This window comes from Acinonyx jubatus, chromosome E1, assembly GCF_027475565.1.
Source record: "Acinonyx jubatus isolate Ajub_Pintada_27869175 chromosome E1, VMU_Ajub_asm_v1.0, whole genome shotgun sequence".
Lineage (NCBI taxonomy): Eukaryota > Metazoa > Chordata > Mammalia > Carnivora > Felidae > Acinonyx > Acinonyx jubatus.
In genome coordinates this window covers 53,504,243-53,525,821 of record NC_069397.1, presented here as the reverse complement: position 1 = coordinate 53,525,821, position 21,579 = coordinate 53,504,243, and the positions used below count along the sequence as shown (strand labels likewise).

Below are 21,579 nucleotides of genomic sequence, written 5' to 3'. Positions count from 1 at the left end.
AATCTTTTCTTAGCTTAGGAACATCAGACCTACAGCTCCCTGCCCACGTCCTGCTCTGCCAGCTCCAACAGAGTTCATGAATCACCCTTGAATCTTTGCAGCCCCAAGACTGGGGCCAACTCATCATGGCCAGGACAGAAGGTGTCCTGAGGGTAGAGGTCAGCCTCAGTCCCCGAGAGATGGGACCACCGTGCAGTGGGGAGCTGCAAAGATGACTTTGGGGGAATGAGGGCCAAGGCTACTGTTCCCGCTGAAAACATGGGTCTGGAGCCAGGTCTGATCCTCACGCCCTCATTTATTCATCCACTCATTCATTCATTCATTCATTCATACATTCAACAAATGCAACTAAATTACCTACTGACTCCAGGCACCATTTTCAGGGCACATTGACTATTGTATGAATGAGGGGAGCCCCCCAGATGTCTCCTCCTGTACATTTGGCTTGAAATGCAAGAACCTGACCTCATATCAATCTCCCCCCTTTTATCACTGAATAGAAAGGTTTCAGGTGACAAGGTAAATCACGGGTTCTCCTCTGGCAGCCACCATTGGAGATAATTTAGAAAGCACAGCTTGGGATTCAAACAGTAATGAGATACTACTACCCACCTACTAGAATAGCCAAAATCCAAAACATCCACAACACTAAATGCTGGTGATGGTGTGGAGCTATAGGAACCCTCGTTCATTGCTGGCGGGAATGCACATGGATTTTTATAGCAGTTTTATTCTCTTTTGTTTTCAATATTTATTTATTTATTTATTTTGAGAGAGACAGAGACAGCATGAGTGGGGGAGGGGCAGAGAGAGGGAGAAAGAGAGGGCCCCAAGCAGGCTCTGTGCTGCCAGCACAGAGCCTGACATGGGGCTCGAACCCTCGAAACTGTGAGATCATGACCTGAACCGAAACTGAGAGTCAAACCCAGGAGCCCCAGTAAGTCCCAAATTCTAAAGCAACTATGGAGGCCACCCCTCCTTCTTCTGGCTGACCCTGACCCTCCTCTGGAGTGGGACCTAGCCTCACTTGCCCCCAGGCTCCTGGGTCTCCCTCCACCTTTGTGAGGAGCTCTGAGGGGTGACACAGACCGCATCTGATTCCCAAAGCTTCTGTCACTGGAACCCTCAGCACATCATCTAGGATACCAGAAACACTATCTGCGTCGTCAGCCAATCATCTGGTATACCCTCTCACAGTGTCTGCCACTTACAACAAGAAAATAAGAAGCTAGAGGAGGCTGCATTTAGAATGAACCAGAAGCTTACCAACAGGTTTTAACAAGTTACCAAGAAATGTCAACCAGGATAAGAGGGAAGGAAGACAACTCTAGTTCAGGCACAATGAATAACAGATACCTGAAGACAGGAAGTTGGGAGGGAGACACCATAGGGTGATGGTTAACATGATGGCATCTGAAACTGGACAGACCTGAGTTCATGCCCCAGCTCTGTTGTTTCCTTGCCTGCCATCTCAGACCTTTTGCTTTCACTAACCATCAATTTCCTCACCTAGAAAATGGGGATGAGCACAGATCCTGTCTCACAAAGCAATCATGACCATGGGGATTAAAGAACACCCTGCAGGCCAAGTGTTAGCTCAGAGCTCTCAGTCCACTCTTGGAAGTGCTTGGGGAAGTCAGTGAGAAACCAGGACCACTCAGGCTCTTTGAGACATCTTTCCAGGCAGATGAGAGAGGAGACCCAGAAGTTCTGGGCGATGGGACAGCTCCCTCAGGACACTAGCTCCTCACAGAGGACACAAAGTAACACTAAATTACCTGAAAGCAGACCAGAAAGGACCTGGAAAGGGTCTCAGAAAAGAGTTTATCTGGTTTGACAGGTAAAACAAAGTACATTAAAAAAAAATTCTTCTTGGGAATGCAAGCTGGTGCAGCCACTCTGGAAAACAGTATGGATGTTCTTCAAAAAACTAAAAATAGAACTACCCTATGACCCAGCAATTGGACTACTAGGCCTTTATCCATGGGATACAGTGTGCTATTTCAGAGGGACACATGCACCCCCATGTTTATGGCAGCACTATCAATAACGAAAGTATGGAAAGGGCCCAAATGTCCATCAAGGGATGAATAGATAAAGAAGATGTGGTATATATATATATATATATATATATATATATATACACACACACACACACACACACACACACATACACACACACAATGGAGTATTATTACTCGGCAATCAAAAAGAATGAAATCTTTCCATTTGCAACTACATCGATGGAACTGAAGGGTATTATGCTAAGTGAAATTAGTCAGAGAAAGACAAAAATCATATGACTTCACTCCTATGAGGACTTTAAGAGACAGAACATATGAACATAAGGGAAGGGAAACAAAAATAATATAAGAACAGGGAGGGGGACAAAACAGAAGAGACTCATAAATATGGAGAACAAACTGAAGGTTGCTGGAGGGGTTGTGGGAGGGGGGATGGGCTAAATGGGTAAGGGGCATTAAGGAATCTACTCCTGAAATCATTGTTGCACCATATGCTAACTAACTTGGATGTAAATTTTTTTTTAATTTTTTTTTAATTTTTTTTTTTATTTTTTATTTATTTTGGGGACAGAGAGAGAGCATGAACAGGGGAGGGGCAGAGAGAGAGGGAGACACAGAATCGGAAGCAGGCTCCAGGCTCTGAGCCATCAGCCCAGAGCCCGACGCGGGGCTCGAACTCACGAACTGTGAGATCGTGACCTGAGCTGAAGTTGGACGCTTAACCAACTGAGCCACCCAGGCGCCCCACTTGGATGTAAATTTTAAAAAATAAAATATAAAACTAAAAAAAATTCTTCTGAAAAACATAAAATTAAATAAATTCTTCTGTGCTAAGTTGGTCCCCACGGTAAAGCTGAACTCCTGGGAATTCACTATGTGGTTTAAACCTGGGTTTTACTGAAAGAGCTACTTCCTTTTTAAGAAGGAATTAACGGTTTGGATGACTCACTAGACACAGCTGGGTGGCAACAGAGCCGAAGTGAAAGACAAGCTCCTAGATCCCTCAGGTGGAAGTGCACAGTGGTGCCAGCCCAGAGTGAGCCACCTGAGTTCACACCCAGAACTGGGAACTTGAATTTTATGTAATCCGCCTCTGCAGGTAGCAACAAGAAGGGGACAAGAGGGGCGCCTGGGTGGCTCAGTCGGTTCAGCGTCCGACTTTAGCTCAGGTCATGATCTTACAGTTCATGGGTTCGAGCCCCGCATCAGGCTCCGTGCTCACAGCTCAGAGCCTGGAGCCTGCTTTGGATTCTGTGTCTCCCTCTCTCTCTGCCCCTCCCCTGCTCACACTCTGTCTGTCTGTCTGCCTGTCTCTCTCTCAAAAATAAATAAACATTTAAAAATAATTAAAAATGAAATGAAATAAAATAAAAAATAAATTAAAAAGAACAGAACAAGAAACCTAGCCCCTGGGGCAAATCCAGACTTGCCCCACCATCAACCCAGAGTGATGTGATAGATGCTGCACATAAGGGAAGCTCCCTGAGCCACTGCTGGCATCCCTCCTGGGAAGCTGGGCCTGGGCCCCTCAGCCAACCTCTGGTCCATCCCTTGGTCCTGGCCCCGACGTCGTCCCAGTCAGAGCCTGGTGGAGGGTGACCCGGAAGCCACATGTGGTCACCAGTCCTCTTGTGTACCATCTCCCTTCTGGCACATTTGGACTCTCTCCATCTCATTCAGACACTCTGCACACCGGTATTGTGCACTAAGCAGGCAAGAGACACTGCAGGGGACACCGTGGGGGACTCCAGAGGAAACAGATCCCAAGGAAACCTGGCCACACACCTCTCACCTGGCGAGAGGATAAACAAGTCTTGCTCAGCAATGAAAAAAAACCACAACTGGGGCACCAGAGTGGCTCAGTTAGTTAAGCAACTCTTGATTTCGGCTCGGGTCCTGATCTCACGGTTCCTGAGTTCAAGCCCTGCATCGGGCTCTGCACTCACATCCCACAGCCTGCTTGGGATCCTCTCTCCCTTCTCTCTCTGCCCCTCCCCTGCTCTTTCTCTCTCTGTTTCTCAAAAATAAATACATGTTAAAAACATGTTTTTAAAGAAACAACCTACCAGATGCTCTAGAGCAGGGATGGGTCATGCTAAGTGAGAGAAGCCAGGTGCAAAAGACAAAGTCTACATGATTCCCTTCAGATACAATTCTGGGAGGGGCAAAAAAGAAGCAATAATAGGGACAGAAAGCAGACTGGTGGTTCCCCAGGGCTGGGGTACAGGGGGATGGGGAGTGACCATTGTATGGGGTTTCTTTTGCCGTGATGAAAGTATTTTGGAACAAAATCAATGTGGTGATTGCATGACATTGTGCAATCTCTATCTCTATCTCTCAAAATGAATAAATAAACATTTAAAAAAATAAAATAAAATTCAGAACCAGAAAAGACACCGCATAGCCAAAGCCATCTTGAAAAAGAAAACCAAAGCAGGAGGCATCACAATCCCGGACTTCAAGCTGTATTACAAAGCTGTAATCATCAAGACAGTATGGTACTGGCACAAAAACACTCAGATCAATGGAACAGATTACAGAACCCAGAAATTGACCCACAAATGTATGGTCAACTGATCTTTGACAAAACAGGAAAGAATATCCAATGGAATGAAGACAGTCTCTTCAGCAAAAGACAGTGCTGGGAAAACTGGACGGCAACATGCAGAAAAATGAACCTGGGCCACTTTCTTACACTGTCCACAAAATTAACTCAAAATGGATGAAAGACCTAATGTAAGACAAGAAACCATCAAAATCCTAGAGGAGAAAGCAGGCAAAAACCTCTTTGACCTCAGCCACAGCAACTTCTTATTCAACACGTCTCCAGAGTCAAGGGAAACAAAAGCAAAACTGAACTATTGGAACCTCATCAAAATAAAACTCTTCTACACAGCGAAGGAAACAATCAGCAAAACTAAAAAGCAACCAACAGAATGTGAGACGATATTTGCAAATGACATATCAGATAAAAGGTTAGTCTCCAAAATCTATAAAGAACTTATCAAACTCAACACCCAAAAATCAAATAATCCAGTGAAGAAAGGGGCAAAAGACATGAATAGACACTTCTCCAAAGAAGACATCCAGATGGCCAACCGACACATGAAACAATGCTCAACATCACTCATCATCAGGGAAATACAAATCAAAACCAAAATGAGATACCACCTCACACCTGTCAGAATGGCTAACATTAACAACTCAGGCAACAACGGACGTTGGCGAGGATGTGGAGAAAGAGGATCTCTTTTGCCCTGCTGGTGGGAATGCAAACTGGTATAGCCACTCTGGAAAACAGTATGGAGGTTCCTCAAAAAACTAAAAATAGAACTACCCTACGACCCAGCAATTGCACTATTAATTAGGCATTTATCCACGGGATTCAGGTGTGCTGTTTCAAAGGGACACATGCACCCCCAAGTTTATAGCAGCACTATCAACAATAGCCAAAGAACAGAAAGAGCCCAAATGTCCATCAATGGATGAATGAATAAAGAAGATGTGGTATATATATATATATATATATATATATATATATATATATATACACAATGGAGTATTACTCAGCAATCAAAATGAAATCTTGCCATTTACAACTATGTGGATGGAACTGGAGGGTATTCTGCTAAGTGAAATTAGTCAGTCAGTGAAAGACAAATATATGACTTCACTCATATGAAGAATTTAAGATACAATACAGATGAACATAAGGGAAGGGAAGCAAAAATAATATAAAAACAAGGAGGGGAACAAAACAGAAGAGACTCTTAAATATAGAGACCAAACAGAGGGTTGCTGGAGGAGTTTTGGGAGGGGGGATGGGCTAAATGCGTAAGGGATATTAAGGAATCTACTCCTGAAATCATTGATGCACTATATGCTAACTTGGGTGTAAATTAAATAATTAACTAATTAAAAAACAAAGAAATAAAATAAAATTCACATTTTAGGTGAATCCCACATAAAAAAAGACAAAAAAATCTATAATTTTTTAAAGCAGCTCAGTGGTTGCCAGAGACTGAAGTTGGGGTGTGGACTGACTGCAAAAGGGCACGAGGGAACTTTCCAGAGTGATGGAAGATTTCCACCTTATGAGTGTGGTAGTAGTTTCACAGTTATATCCATTTACTAAAACTTGTCCAACTGTGTACTTACAGTCAGGGATTTTCATTTTACTATAAGTTACACGTCAATGAAGCTTTTCAAAAAAAGTTCTCAAATGGAAGCACCTGGGTGGCTCAGTTGGTTAAGTGTCCAACTCTTGATCTCAGCTCAGGTCATGATCTCGAAGTCCGTGAGTTCAAGCCCTCCATCAGGATCTGCGCTGCCATGAGGAGCCTGCTTGGGGTTCTCTGTCTTCTTCTCTCTGCCCCTCCCCTGCTCATATTCTCTCTCTCGCCCCCCCCCCAAAAGAAATAAGCAATAAAAAAAAAATTGCCTCCCAACATTGTCAAATGTTCTCCGAGGGCAAAATCCTCCCGGTGGAGAACCACTGGAGCAGGCGCATAGTAGATCTTCCGTTCTGGCTTCTGTACCTCATAGCCTCACTTGTGTGTCATCTGCTGGTCTCTGCCTGCCTTCTGGGGGACCTGTCCAGATCACATTGTCCCCTTCGGTCACAAATCTGCTGTTCAGCATGATCGTTATGGGTTTTTTTTAATTAATTAATTTATTTGTTAATGTTTTACTTATTCTTAGAGAGAGACAGACAGAGCATGAGCGGGTGAGGGACTGAGCGAGAGGGACACAGAATCCGAAGCAGGCTCCAGGCTCTGAACTGTCAGCACAGAGCTCCACATGGGGCTCGAACCCACAAGCCCTGAGATCATGACCTGAGACAAAGTCAGATGCCTAACTGACTGAGCCACCCAGGCACCCCCAGTATGTTTTTTTAAATTTTTTTGACATTTATTCATTTTTGAGAGACAGAACACAAGCAGGGGAGAGGCAGAGAGAGAGGGAGACAGAAAATCTGAAGCAGGCTCCAGGCTCTGAGCTGTCAGCACAGAGCCTGACGCGGGGCTCAAACTCACAGACCATGAGATCATGACCTGAACTGAAGTTGGACATTCAACCGACTGAACCACCCAGGCGTCCCTTTAATGTTTTCTTTTGTTAAGCCCATCCAACAGACTTTATATTCTTCATCAGATCATCTCAACAACAGAAGTCTCCAGAGAATTAAACCTATAGTTGGTTCTACTGACTTTTATGGTGGCTTGTTTCCTTCTGTGCTCAATAATATTATAGTGGGAGCTTGCATTTGGCTAAATTTAATGTGGCCAAATGTGGATTGAGAATGGCTTCCCTCCGGGAAGTATTTATGTTTGCTTCTGCTGGGTATCATTTTAATTTAAGTTTTCCTGCTTTGGGTTTCCCTACGTGTGGGAAGGGTAAATTTGAATCCCAGCCTCATGCTTACAATTCTCAAAGGATGCTATTCATATTATCATGATTGTTCATACCGTTTTCTCCTTGAAGCTGCAATAAAAGCAGGTTATAGTTATCATTAATTATTATTACTATTACTGTTTGAATCATTTCCCTTTGTTCACAAGCAGGTAATTCCTAATCTACTATTTTCCTGAGAACGCAGACCCTTTAGGGATTCTGGTCTTAAATGGTGTCTTAAGTACAGCTCCTCCCTTTCAGTGGCCTGAGTCTACTGTGCCCCAGACTCTGAGTTCATTCCAGAACACTGACCTCCCTGTAAGAGCACTTGGCGGGAGTAGCCACAGCTTCCTCTCTGGTTTCACTGGTAACTATTCATTTTGGAGTTTTAGTTGCTTTGTGTGGCCTTTGGGGATGCCCTTGGAGTTGGCTGATGCAAGTTGCTTCCTACTCTTTGCATCATGGTCTCAGCATTGCCTTCATCGTGTGGCTGGTTCTCCCCCAGAGAGTGTGAAGTGAACAGTGATCACACCCAGACTCAGGGCTTCTGGGAAAGAAAATCGGGTGACCGCTCTGGGAGCCCTGACCACCAGCTCTCCCATGACATCTCATTGGCTGGTTGAGACAAAGGTGACACCTTGAACCGATCACTCATTCACATGGGGAAGCGGGGGGACAGCCAGACAAGATGGTGGCTCCATCTTGGGGGAACAGAAGTTGTGTAGGAGGCCATCCAGATGTCTGCCACAGAAACCTTCCTAGAACCCACTCTATTCTCTGGCCCGTCTGGTATCTTCTTGGATCCCTGTGCCTTGGTTTATGTAAACAAGACAAACTCCCTGCTCTCACACCCACCTCTCAAGGCCTCGGGCTCTCGGTGAGCTGAGCTTTGGGAATGTGACTCTTTCCTCCTCTCCTGGGTTTCCCAAATCAGTTTCCCCCTGGGCAATAGCAACTCCCCTTTTTTGCAAACAGAAGGCTCCTCGAAGGCACAGGCTTCTCACAGCTCAAGTCTTGCCTTAGCCATCCTCTCTTTCCTGCTTTTTTTTTTAAACATTTATTTATTTTTGAGAGACAGAGCGAGACAGAGCATGAGTGGGGGAGAGGCAGAGAGAGGGGGAACACAGAATCCAAAGCAAGCTCCAGGTTCTGAGCTGTCAGCACAGAGCCCAGTGTGGAACTTGAACTCAGGGGCCACAAGATCATGACCTGAGCCAAAGTCGGACGCTTAACCGCCTGAGTCACCCAGGCGCCCCCTCTCTTTCCCACTTTTAAGGATAAACCCAGGTGATGTGGCCCTGGTAACAACAACTATTAATACTTTATTCAGCTGCTAATTTCTCTCTGAAATTTTTCCAGATTTCTGAGGGAACAACTGCCCTTCCAGTGCTAAGGCCCTTTAAGCTAGCTCAGCTCTCCTCCCTGTTCCCAGGAAGGGTATGTCCTCAGGGCATCCTCACCTGACATCAGCAGAAGAAAGATGGGGCATCGCTGGTGTGGGCCTGGGAGCAGGAAGAATCCGAAATTCTACGAGGCACAGACCAGAGTCCCCAGTTAGGAGGTCCCCAGTATATGGTGGTAGAGTTTAGTCAGATCCTTTGCCAGAGACACCTAATTGAGCCTCAGTGACATCCCTGCTCAGCTACTGGTGATCATCCCTTCAGACAGAGCAGCCAGAGACAGCACAAGATGTCATCTGACATCTGGCCCTTGTTTATACAGGAAGTGGAGGACTTTTGGATGTGTCTTCCGATGTCTCATTTGGTGATGTGCACCTGCTGTGAGCCCTTGGTGTGCTGTGATTTGCTCCCCGCTCCAACCAACCTTGGGAAAAAACAAACAAACGTAGATTATATTACCAGGATTATAAAGAACTGACAGTCCCTCCCCATGTTGGTAACACAGAGGCTACCGCAGAATCATATGGGTCTCCACCACCCACCATTTGATATCATGTTCCAAAGATAAGATGAATACCAGTGAAACTGATCCTGATAAAGCAAATATGGGAAGGGGAAAAAAATCCCTCGCTAACCAGAACCTAATTTTCAAACAGGAAACAGGGGCAGAATGGTTGTCTTTGAGACTTTTATTTAGGGCACAAAGAGAGAAAATGACAGCCTTGGAGAGGAAGGGTGGCTGGCCACAGGCAGAAGTGGTAGTGCAATAAAGAAGCTTGCCACATGTAGAACATCCGATGCATTCTCCTTATTAAGTCACCAAGACAAAGCTCATGGCCACGTTTCCAAAACTCGACCCAGCTCTGTACATTTCTGGCACCGTTACCTTTTTTAATACATGAAATTAAGACGCAGCTGGAGGGGTGGAAGGAGAAGGTAGATGGAAAGGGATCTGGGCTGGGAGCTGTGTAATTAGCAACCAGACCAAAATGGTAGCCCCAAGCCTCATGTGGCTACTGAGCATGTGACGGTGTGGCCGGTGGGCACTGAGATGCACCGTAAGCATCAAATATACACCTGGTGTTGAAGATTTATTATGAAAAACCAATTTTTAGTATCTCCATATCATCAAATGATAATATTTTGAGTGTACTAGGTTAAATCAAATGTACTACTGAAATTAATTTCACCTTTTTAAAAAGTTTTTTTAACATGGCTCCTAGGAAATTTAAAATTACACATGTAGCTCCCATTAGAGTTCTACTGGACATTGCTGGGGGTAAGATCCACATGAGGTTGGGATTTGCTGCCTTTTATACATCAGGAGAAGCAGGAGCTGGAGAGGAAGGATTCTGAGCCTTCCCCAGCACTTCTTGGGGAATTATCCGGGGAAGGGGGTGCTTCTTGATGGCAGGAGGAGGGGACATGAGGCTAGAGGGACAGGTTTGGGTCAGAGTTCATCCCGCTAAAAAGATGATGATCTGAGAATAAAATCAGGATGGGTACTGTACAGATTTTCTAGTTTTTCCTCTCTGGGTAAGTCTCTTGAATGCCATTAGACTCAAAAAGAATAATAATTTAAATACTAATTTTTAAAATAATAAATTTTTAAAAAGGAACAAATAACTCTGCCTTGGATTGCACATCAGTTAATAAGGCTGAGTTCATCAAGCACCCTGAGAAAGCCTGGGGGGTGGTGATCATATCAAGACAGACACCCCCAGTCCTGGGTAATGGGAGCCAAAGAGCGCTATAGTGAGGTCAGGACATGTGGATCCTGGTCCTTGTGCTGATGTGACTGTCTCCTTGATCTCCCTCCTCCTTTCCTCCCAATGTCCCATGTACAGTGAGGGCATAGATGTGATGGCTTCTGACAGACTTTTCATCTTAAATTTCTAGAACTCCTGATCCCTCTTTCTGCACATCAGGCACCAACAAATGTTTGTTATTGGTAGCAATGAGTGGAAGGAGGAAGAGGAAAGCTATGAATCAAGAACTTTGTTTGTTTCGGTTACTTCCACATTCCCTGGGTGCGGGCAGCCCCTGGTACCTAAAACAGTTAGTAAATAGATGCTAAATAAGGATAAGGGAATGGGGAAATGACAGAAAATGGGGTGCCTGTTTGTACGAGGGCGGTCTGACTCTGAGAAGGACGAGGTAATTTATTAAGCTTTTATTTAAACTCCAGTTAGTTGGGGTGCCTGGGTGGCTCAGTCGGTTGAGCATCGACTTCAGCTCAGGTCATGATCTCGTGGTTCGTGGGTTCGAGCGCCGCGTCAGACTCTGTGCTGACAGCTCAGAGCCTGGAGCCTGCTTTGGAGTCTGTGTCTCCTCCTCTCTCTGCCCCTCCCCTGCTCATGCTTTGTCTCACTCTGTTTCTCAAAAATAAATAAATGTAAAAAAAAAATTTTTTTTTGATAAATAAATAAATAAATTCCAGTTAGTTAACATGCAGTGTCGTATTAGTTTCACGTGATTCACCACTTTCGTACATCACCCGGTGCTCATCGCAAGTGAGCTCCTTAATCCCCATTGCCTGTTCCACCCACTCACCACCCACCTCCCCTCTGGTACCCTCCAGTTCCTTCTCTATAATTAAGAGTCTGGTTTGGGGGGGCACCTGGGTGACTCAGTCAGTTAAGTGTCTGACTTTGGCTCAGGTCATGATCTCCCCGTTCGTAAGTTCGAGCCCCACACCAGGCTGTCTGCTGTTAGTACAGACCCCACTTCAGACACTCTGTTCCCCTCTCTGCTCCTCTCCCACTCATGCTCGCTCTCAAAAATAAACATTAAAAAAAAAGTCTATTTCCTGGTGAGAAGGGCAAGGTAATTTAAATTATATCTCAGCGCTGGGGAGACTGAGAGAGGAAGTTTAGAAGGACACATAGACTGTTTTCCAGGACCGACGGACGAGTGTCATGATTTGACTTAACCTTGATAAGCCAAACCAACCCTCTAAACCAGAGGCTGTCAACCAGGGACGATTTTGCCCCCTAGGGGACATACTCCATTTGTATGCAGTGTCCAGAACAGGTCAGTCTATAAAGACAGAAGGTAAATTAGTGGCTACCAGGGATGAGGGAAGGAAAAGTGGGATTAATGGTACAAAGTTTGTTTGTTTGTTTGTTTGGGAATAAAAAATGTTCTCAAATTAGATAGTGGTAGTGGTTGTACAACTTTGTATGTATGCTGAGAGCCACTGATTTGTATACTTCCAAAGGGTAAATTTATAGAATGTGAACTGGATCTTCAAAAGCAATCACTCAACAACATTGAATAGTGCCAAGTTTGAGAGACTCTAATCTAGACAAAAATGGGAAGCCAATAGTAGGTTATCTGGTGATGGGACCCAGAGGAAGGGAGAGACCAAGGGGGCCATTGGAAGCCAGCCTGGCTGTGGAAGGGGAGCCCCCAGTGCAGGGACACCTGCTCTCACCCACGTTCCCGAGCTACCTTCTGCCCACTCAGGCGACCTGCCAGTGAGCTGACATCAGAAACATGGGGAAGGGCATGAAGGCATTCAGATCCCTGGGAAGGAATGTTCCCCAGATAAGTCCCTTGGGTTGAGTATCATAAAGCTGAGCCTTTCCACTTGCCTGGATGGAGTCTGGGTTCTAGATTTGCAAGCCTGAGGACCAGACTCGGGCAAATTCACCAGAGTGATGTTTCTGGAAAAGACTGTTAAGGACTCCAAGCCCTCATGCTACTCACACACATTCTCCTTTCCTCCCACCGCTGTGTCCCCCCTGCATGTTAAGTGGCCGTGCTGTGCCTGAAATTCACAAAGAAGGAGAAGTGCCTACAAGAAGGACTCAGAAAGAATCCGTGGACAGGTGGTCAGGGGAGGGAGGGGAAGTGACATCACAGGTCGCCGCTAACATTGGGTAATGTGAGCACACGCACCGCGTTGACAGCTGGCACGCCTCAATCAATGCCCATCCCACTGTCCCTCCCGCAGCTGTAGCTGGTGGGTAAGGCTAGTCTCAAACCCACTTGGCTGGTGAAGGAAGTCAGCTTGAAGAAGGTGACTCAGGCCTATTTGGAGCCTGGTCCTGAATCCAGGCTCCGTACAGTGTAGACTAGGGTGCGCCCCTTCACTTCCCCAGACCTCAGTTTTCACATCTGTGGAATGGGTGACGTCTGACCCCCTCCATCCCTTCCAGCCACACTTCTCATGAGTCTGAGTGAGGACAGGATACCTGTTTCCAGACACCTGGCCAGGCCTCTCCAATGATTGACCGGGCTGTGATTTTTATTATCTGTCCACCCCCTACTAGGGAAGAAGGTAGAGAAGGAAGGGACAGCATGTATCTTCTTCACTGCTTTCTCTCTGGTGCGAAATACAGGATGCCCTCCACCCCTGCACATAATAGGTATTCAATAAATATTTATTAAATGAATGAAAACAATGCAACCGTATATAAAAGAATGAGGTAGGGGCACCCGGGTGGCTCATTTGGTTAAGCATCCAACTCCTGATTTCAGCTCAGGTCATGATCTCATGGTTCATGAGATCAAGGCCCGAGTCAGGCTCTGTGCTGACAGTGCAGAGCCTGCTTGGGATTCTCTTTCTTTCTTTCTTTCTTTCTTTCTTTCTTTCTTTCTTTCTTTCTTTCTTTCTCTCTGCCTCTCCCATGCTTGCTCTCTCTCAAAAAACAAATAAATAAAAAGTAAAAACAAAAAAGAATGAGGGGCACTTGCGTGGCTCAGTTGGTTGAGCATCTGACTTCGGCTTAGGTCATGATCTCACAGTTTGTGAGTTCGAGCCCTGAGTCGGGCTCTGTGCTGACAGCTCAGAGCCTAGAGCCTGCTTCGAATTCCGTGTCTCCCTCTCTCTCTGCTCCTCCCCGGCTCATGCTCTGTCTCTCTCTCTCTCCTTCAAAAATAAATTAAAAAAATTTTTAAAAGTTAAAAAAAAAACAGAATGAGGTAGATTTATACATGCTAGTGTGGAAAGGTCACCCACATATATGCAGTGAAAATAGTGATCTTTTCAGAAAGAAATACTTTTAACATAATAATAAATTTACTGAAGGCTATGTAATAAATAGAAAACAAGAGTTACTTTCATGGAAGATTAGTATACTGGAGCCTGGGAAGGACAAAGAGAACTTTTCATTATATACTTTCTTGCAGTGTTAGAATTTTCTGAGCACTCTATGGACTTTTTTCTTTTACTTCACCTTTCTTTTTCCTTTCCTTCTGTATTTTTATGTTCAGAGACATTATCTGAGTATAAAATTATATGGTCTTTTCTGAATTAATGATATTTTAATTAAAAGCAATGAGATCTCAAGAGGCACCTGGGTGGCTCAGTCGGTTAAGCGTCTGACTTCAGCTTAGGTCGTGATCTCACAGTTCATGAGCTCAAGCCCCACAGGGGGCTCTTTGCAGACAGTTCAGAGCCTGGAGCCTGCTTCAGATTCTGTGTCTCCTTCTCTCTCTGCCCCTTCCCCTCTCTCTCTTTCTCTCAAAAATAAATAAACATTTAAAAAAAAAAGCAATGAGATCTCATTTCTCTCAAATTGGCAAAAGTTTGTTTAAATAATTTTTTTAAGTACCATTCTCGGTAGCAATGGGATATGCTAAAGCATACTCATTAAACAGCTATGTGTCTTGCTGGAACCTGGCCACCATCCTTATGATTTGTTCTAATATGTTACTATAAGACACTGGCTGTTGCAACTTGCATAAGGCAACTGAGGTTGACCCCGTCACACCATCACTCTGCAAACAACCAATGTGCTCTGCTGGGCTCTATTGGTGGAGAGGGACGAGTTAGGTAGGCTCCCTCTTATAATTTATTAAAACAAAGGTCACAAGGTCGGGGTGCCTGGGTGGCTCAGTCAGTTAAGCATCACTAAAGCTCAGGTCATGATCTCACAGCTCCTGGGTTTCAAGCCCCAGATGGGGCTTTGTGCTGACAGCCTGCTTTGCATTCTCTGTCTCAATCTCTCTCTCTGCCCCTCCCCCACTCATGCAGGTGTCACATGGGTCTTATAGACTTACTTAACAATTACTATAAAGAAGAAGGAAGGAAGGAAGGAAGGAAGGAAGGAAGGAAGGAAGGAAAAAGAGAAAGAGGGAGAAGAAGGGAGGAATTCACACACCTGGAGAGCAGGTTTTGGTTCAAGGCCTCTGCTTGGTGCATCACGGACTCTGTCAACAATCCTGAAAGTAGACACTGTCAGCCCTTTTCCGCTTTCCTTCCCAGACACATGGAGCCAAGGGATTTGCCCTTGGCTTGGGTGTTAGGATGTGTTGTGGTTCATTTGCCCCTGGTGGCTCAGATTTGCATGTAAGGCAAAGGGGAGTCCAAAGGGTCAAGTTGAAAGTTGCTGAGGACTAGCAAGCCATAAATCAAAGGAATGGCAACAAAGAAGTCTCAGCAGTGAGAATCCAGGAGGGGGTGTCTGGAAAGAGTCTCAGAGGCAAAAAACAGCACAGAGGATTGGGGTGGGGGTGTGGTGGGGGAGTGGCGAGAGCCTTTATAAAGAGCTTGCTTCTGACCAGCCTGGCGAGGGAGAAAAGCACCAGAGGGGAACTAGGCCATCCTTGGTTATGGTTGAGCCAACAGACTGGGGTGGCCTTGAATGCCAACCCCAGAATGTGGAGCTGGTAAGGGCGGATGTGAGATTTAACACCTGTTCTGTCTGACCCCAAATCTGCCACACCGGCTACAGGTGGGGCGACTGCCCTTCCCTCTGGCATGCTGAGGTCAGGGTGGGAAGAATTCAGGAATTGAGAAGAGGCAATTGGGTGCTAAATAAGGGAGCTCAAGTTTGAGGAGGAATGGAATCTTCAGCACAATGACATCCACGGGGTGGATGGTTACGGGAACTGCAAAGCAAGCAGGAGTCTTCCCGTCCTTACCCTGTTTCAGGCCCTTCCCCTGCTCAGCCGCACTGACCTGGAAAACCCAGAATTCCCTCCACCGGCCTACCAGCTGGAGCCAACACGCCCCCTTGGAATCCAAGATGTGTGATTCCAGACGCAGCCACAAGGTGGAGACATACAGTTGTCCAATCCCTCTGTCTATCTCCAAGGCCAGCTGCACTAAGGGGTTCACCCAAACAGCCGACTTGTTGGGCTGTAAGGTTTAAAAACAAACAAACATAGTCTTGAAATCATTTTCTAAGCCTGGGTAAGTAAGCCCTGGGTCATCTTTCGAAAGGACTCGGGCTAATGTAGAAATACCTTCCACCTCCTTGGACCAGCTATGAATATATGGATACCTAACCTAATGTTTTTCATCCTGCAAATGTTTATGAGGCTGGCAGTCTGTGGAGGGGAATCTGAACTGCAGAACAAGGGCCGGGCACCATGGGGAGAGGGCGCCCTCCAGCACCCCTGGACACACAGCAGGACAGAACCTGGGTGTCCCAGGCTTACTCCAATGGAAGCCATGTAAGCAGCCTACTCACTGAAGATTCTAGAAAAAAATATGTACAGATATTAACATATTGAGAAACCAAATGTGGCAAAATGTTTTCAAAAAATAAGTGAATCTGGGTAAAGGATATATGGGACTTTTGGGTACTGTTTTCACATGTTTTTTGAAATTATTTCAAAATAGAGGGTTTTAAAACACTAAGAATCCAGGAGCCCTGGATGCAAGATTCAGACTTTCTTTTTTTTTTAATATTTATTTATTTATTTATTTATTTTGAGAGAGAGAGAGCATGAGCAGGGGAGGGGCAGAGAGAAAGGGAGAGAGAGAATCCCAAGCAGGCTCCAAGCTCCGAACCGTCAGCACAGAGCCTGACGCAGGGCTCGAACTCACAAACCCCGAGATCATGACCTGAGCTGAAGTCAGATGCTCAACCGACTGAGCCATCCAGGTGCCCCTAAATCTTGGTAGATTAAAAAAAATAGATATCATACGAAGTATTTTCTCTAACCACAACAGGGTAAAGCTAGAAATCAATAACAGAAGTAAAACTAGAAAATTCACAAATTTGTGGGAAACTAAACAAAACAGTCTCACACAACCAATGGATCAAAGGAGGAATTACAAAATACTCAAAGATGAATGACAATAAAAACACAACACACCAAATGTGGAATGTAGCAAAAGCAGTGCTAAGGCGGGGGAGGGGGGGAGGATTTATAGCTGGAAGGGCTTATGTTAAAAAATGAGAAAGATCTCTGGAGCGCCTGGGTGGCTCAGTCGGTTGGGCTTCCGACTCTTGATTTCAGCTCAAGTAGTGATCTCACAGTTGTGGGTCCAAGCCCTGCATCAGGCTTTGCCCTGAAAACGTGAAGCCTGCTTGGGATTCTCTGTCTCCCTCTTTCTCTGCCTCTCCCTCTCTCCCTCTCACCCTCCCTCCCTCTCTCTCTCAAAATAAATACGTAAACTTACAAAAAAATTTTTTTAAATGAGAAAGATCTCAAAAAAAAAACCCTAACTTTACAACTTAGACAACTAAAGAAAAAAATAGAACAAAATAAACCAAAATCTACCAGAAGGTTGGAAATAATGAAGATTAGAGCGTAGATAAACAAAATAGAGAATACAAAAAAAAAAAAATAGAGAAAAATCAATGAAGCCAAACTTGTTTCTTCAAAAGATCAACAAAATTGACAAAACTTTACCTAGATGGACTTAAAAACAAACAAACAAACAAAACAACAACAACAACAAAAAACCCCAGAAAACTGAAATTACCAAAATCAGAAGTGAAAGTGGAAGCATTGCTACTGACTTCACAGGAAGAAAAAGATTCATGAGATTGCTACAGTTGTTCAACCGTACACCAACAAAATGGATAACCTAGGTGAAATGGGCAAATTCCTAGACCCTAGCAAGACTGAATCAAGAATAAAGACTATGGAGGAGCACCTGGGTGGCTCAGTGGGTTAAGCGTCTGACTCTTGACTTCAAGTCATGATCTCACAGTTCATGGGATCGAGCCCTGTGTCAGGCTCTGCACTGACAGTGTGGAGCTTCCTTAAGATTCTCTCTCTCCCTCTCTCTCTGGCCCTCCCTTGCTTGCACTGTCTCTCTCTCTCTCTCAAAATAAAGATACATTTAAAGAAAAAAATGAACAAAGAGAAAGACTGAACAGAGCAATAACAAATAAGGAGACTGAATCAGTAATCAAAAATATCCTGACAAGGGGCACCTGGGTGGCTCAGTCGGTTAAGCATCTGATTCTTGACTTCAGCCCAGGTCATGATCTCTAGGTTTGTGAGTTTGAGCCCCACATCAGGCTCTGTGCTGACAGTGTGGAGCCTGCTTGGGATTCTTGCTCTCCTATGTCTGTCCCCCTCTCAAAATAAATAAATAAACTTAGAGAGAGAGAGAGACAGAGACAGAGAGAAAATGAAATACTTAAAAAATATATATTCTGAAGAGAAAGCCCAGAACCAGATGGCTTCTCAGATTAATTCTATTAAACATTTAAAGAAAAACAAATACCAATCCCTCCTATACTCTTCTAAAAACCAGAAAAAGAAGCAACATTTCCAGACTCATTGTATTAGCCCAGAATCATCCTGATAGCAAAGCCGGAAAAGACACTGCAAGAAAACAAAACTAAAGCCCAATATTCCTGTGAACATTGATGCCAAAATCCTCAACAAAATACTATCAACTGAATTCAACAAAATATTAAAAAGGTTATGCACCATGACCAAGTGGGACTTATTTTTGGAATGTAAAGATGGTTCAACATAAAAATTGATCAATGCAACACACCATATTACCAGAATGAAGAAAGAAAGAAAAAAAAACATGATCATTTCAATGGATGCAAGAAAAACATTTGGCTAAATCCAACACCTTCTCATTATCAAAATACTCAACTAAGAATAGAAGCAAACTATCTCAACATGATAAAAGCCATGTATGAAAAATCCACAGTGAACATCATATTCAACTGTGAAAGACTGAAAGCTTTTCCTCTAAGATTGCAAACAAGGCAAGGCTGCCTACTTGTGCTTCTTCTATTCAACATAATACGGAAGTTCTAGCTTAGCAATTAGCCAAGAATAATAAATAAAAGGCATCAAAATTGGAAATGAAGAAGTAAAAAAAGAAAAAAAGAAAAAAGAAAAGAAAGGAAGAACTAAAATTATCTCTGTTTGCAGATGATATGATCTTACATGTAGAAAACCCTAAAGACTCTACCAAAAACAAAAAGTTAGAACTAATAAATGAATTCAGCAATGTAGGAAGATACAAAGACAACACACAAAAAATAAGTCACATTTCTATACGTTAACAATGAACAATCTGAAAAGAAAATTATGAAAACAATTCCACTGACAAGAAAATCGAAAGGAGTAAAATACTTCCTGAAACCAATATTACACCATATGTTAACTAACTAGAATTTAAATAAAAATTTGGAAGAAAAAAAACAAACAAAAAAGAGTAAAATACATAGGAATTAATTTGACCAAGAGGTGTAAGGCTTGTACAATGACAACTACAAAACATTGCTGAAAGAAATTAAAGAAGACACAAATGAAAAGACATCCCATGTTCATGGATTGGAAGGCTTGATATCATTAAGATAAATCCCTATCAAAATTCCAATGACTTTTTTTTTGCAGAAATAGAAAAACCCATCCTACAATTTATACTGAATCTTGTGGGATCTCGAGGGAATAGACAAAACAATCTTGAAAAAGAGGATCTGGAGGACCCACGTTTCTGGCTCCAAAACTTGCTACAAAGCCACAGTAATTAAAAGCCAGTGATGCTGACATGAAGTCAGGCATAGATACCAATGGAGTAAAAAAGAGTCAGAAATAAACCCTCACATGTGTGGTCAAATGCTTTTCAACAAGAGAGTGAAGGCCATTCAATGGGGAAAGGACCGTCTTTTCAACCAACAGTGCTGGAAAAAACAGGATATCCACATGGAAAAGAATTAAGTTGGTCCTTTAACTAGCAACATATACAAAAACAAACTCAAAATGGATCACAGGTCTAAATATAGGAACGAAATCTGTAAAAAATATTCTTAGAAAGAAACACAGGTCAAAAGCTTCACAACATTCAATTCAGCATTCAATTCATGATAGGACATGATGAAAATTTTAAAGTTTTGTGCATCAAAGACACTACCAACAGAGTAAAAAGGCAACATACAGAATGAGAGAAAATATTTGCAAATTATATATCTGATAAGGGATTAATATCCAGAATATATAGACAACTAACATTCTACCAAAAAACCCAATTCAAAAATGGGTAAAGGAGTAGACATTTCACCAAAGAAGATATACAAATGGCCACCAAGCATGTGGCAAGTTGCTCAGCATCACGAATCGCTGGGGAAACATAAATCAAAATTACAGTGAGATACCACCTCACCACCATTAGGATGCTGCTATCAAAACAAACAGGGGCACCTGGGTGGCTCAGTCAGTTAAGTGTCCGACTTCAGCTCAGGTCATGATCTCGTGGTTTGTGGGTTCGAGCCCCGCATCGGGCTCTGTGCAGACAGCTCGGAGCCTGGAGCCTGCTTCGGATTCTGTGTCTCCCTCCCTCTCTGCCCCTCCCCCACTTGCACTGTCTCTCTCCCTCTCTCTCAAAAATAAATAAAACATTCACAATTAAAACAAACTAACCAAAAAAAAAAAAAAAAGAAAAGAAAAGAAAAGAAAAGAAAAGAAAAAGAACCAAAACAAAAAACAAGTTTCAAAGAGATATTTATACACTACATTCCTAGCAACATACTCACAATAGCTAAAACACAGAAACAAACCAAGTGTCCATCAGCGGATAAAAAAATAAGCAGAGTGCAATATACACTCACAGTGGAATACTATTCAGCCTTCAAAAGGAAGGAGCTTTCTTTAATAGAGGATTGCAGACACATAGCACGCATTGCTTAAATAACTTTTTTCTTCTCTCTCAAGAGATTTTGCACTTTATTGATATGTCTTAATATTAAAAATAAAGTCATCCAAGAGTCCAGAGAAATGTGCCACTGGCTCTGGAGCCATGGGCAAGCTTCTGCTCTCTCTGGGCCTCAGGGTCCTTGTCTCTGAAACCAGGGAGACTCGATCATCAGGGCCTTTGCCTTCTCCCAGTCTCTCTGCCAGTGCTCCCCATGCCATGGCAATCCCACACACTTCCACAGAGCTGTTATTTATAAAGGTATTCAGAGGTACCATCCTACATGGGTCACATCTTTTCCTGGAGCCACACAGGACTGAGCCTCTGCGCTCCACACACAGCTGGAATGAAACAAAGAGGAAGGATGTGCCAGGAGCTGGGTAGGGGGGTGGAGGGTTCTCTACAGGTCCTGCTCCTCCCCAATCAAGCCGGCCAGGCTGATGGCACAAAAGCAACAGTCTGAGGGGGGCCCAGTTGCCTTGCTGGTGACCGTTGAGAGGAGCAGGCTGAGGGGGACATGGATGAGGGTTCAGGGGGCCTGTGGCCCACAGAGACCTCCAGAGGTGGGGCCAGAGACACAGGCTTAGGTCTTCTTAATCACGCTGTAGTCTGTTTCCTGTTCCAGGGTCCTCCGGGAGGGAATCTTGTTGGCCTTAGAATCCTGACTCTCGGGGTCAAATGCCACCAAAGAGTAGTGAAGTTCTTCCAGAGAAGGCTTCTTCTGCAGAGAGAGACTGGAGGCTCAGGGAGAGGCTGGGGAAGCACTGGTCCCCAGCTCAGGATGGAGACAAGGGACACCTGAGGGGACCCTGAGGGGCTCCACGGCGGTGGGTCCAGGCTTCCCCACTGTCCTGCCCCACCCTTGCTTCACCCCACCTGTTCAAACACAGCACAAAGTCCCAGGCAT

At 44.2% G+C, this 21,579-nt stretch overlaps 1 protein-coding gene across 6 annotated transcripts in view; it reads right to left on the bottom strand.

The window, feature by feature from the left end:
• Positions 1–8,497: 8,497 nt before the first annotated feature.
• The window catches only part of LOC106984300 (CMRF35-like molecule 8), a 36,008-nt gene continuing 22,926 nt past the window's right edge, over positions 8,498–21,579 (bottom strand). For 3 of the 6 annotated variants that reach the window (XM_053212785.1, XM_053212786.1, XM_027048046.2), the window contains one exon: positions 20,465–21,013. In XM_053212785.1, coding sequence (XP_053068760.1) covers positions 20,705–21,013 — 309 coding nt within the window. In that variant the 3' untranslated portion in view covers positions 20,465–20,704. Of the gene's footprint in view, positions 9,243–20,464; positions 21,394–21,579 lie in introns of those variants that run through there. The other 3 variants (XM_027048045.2, XM_053212787.1, XR_008294430.1) reach the window with 3 other exon arrangements.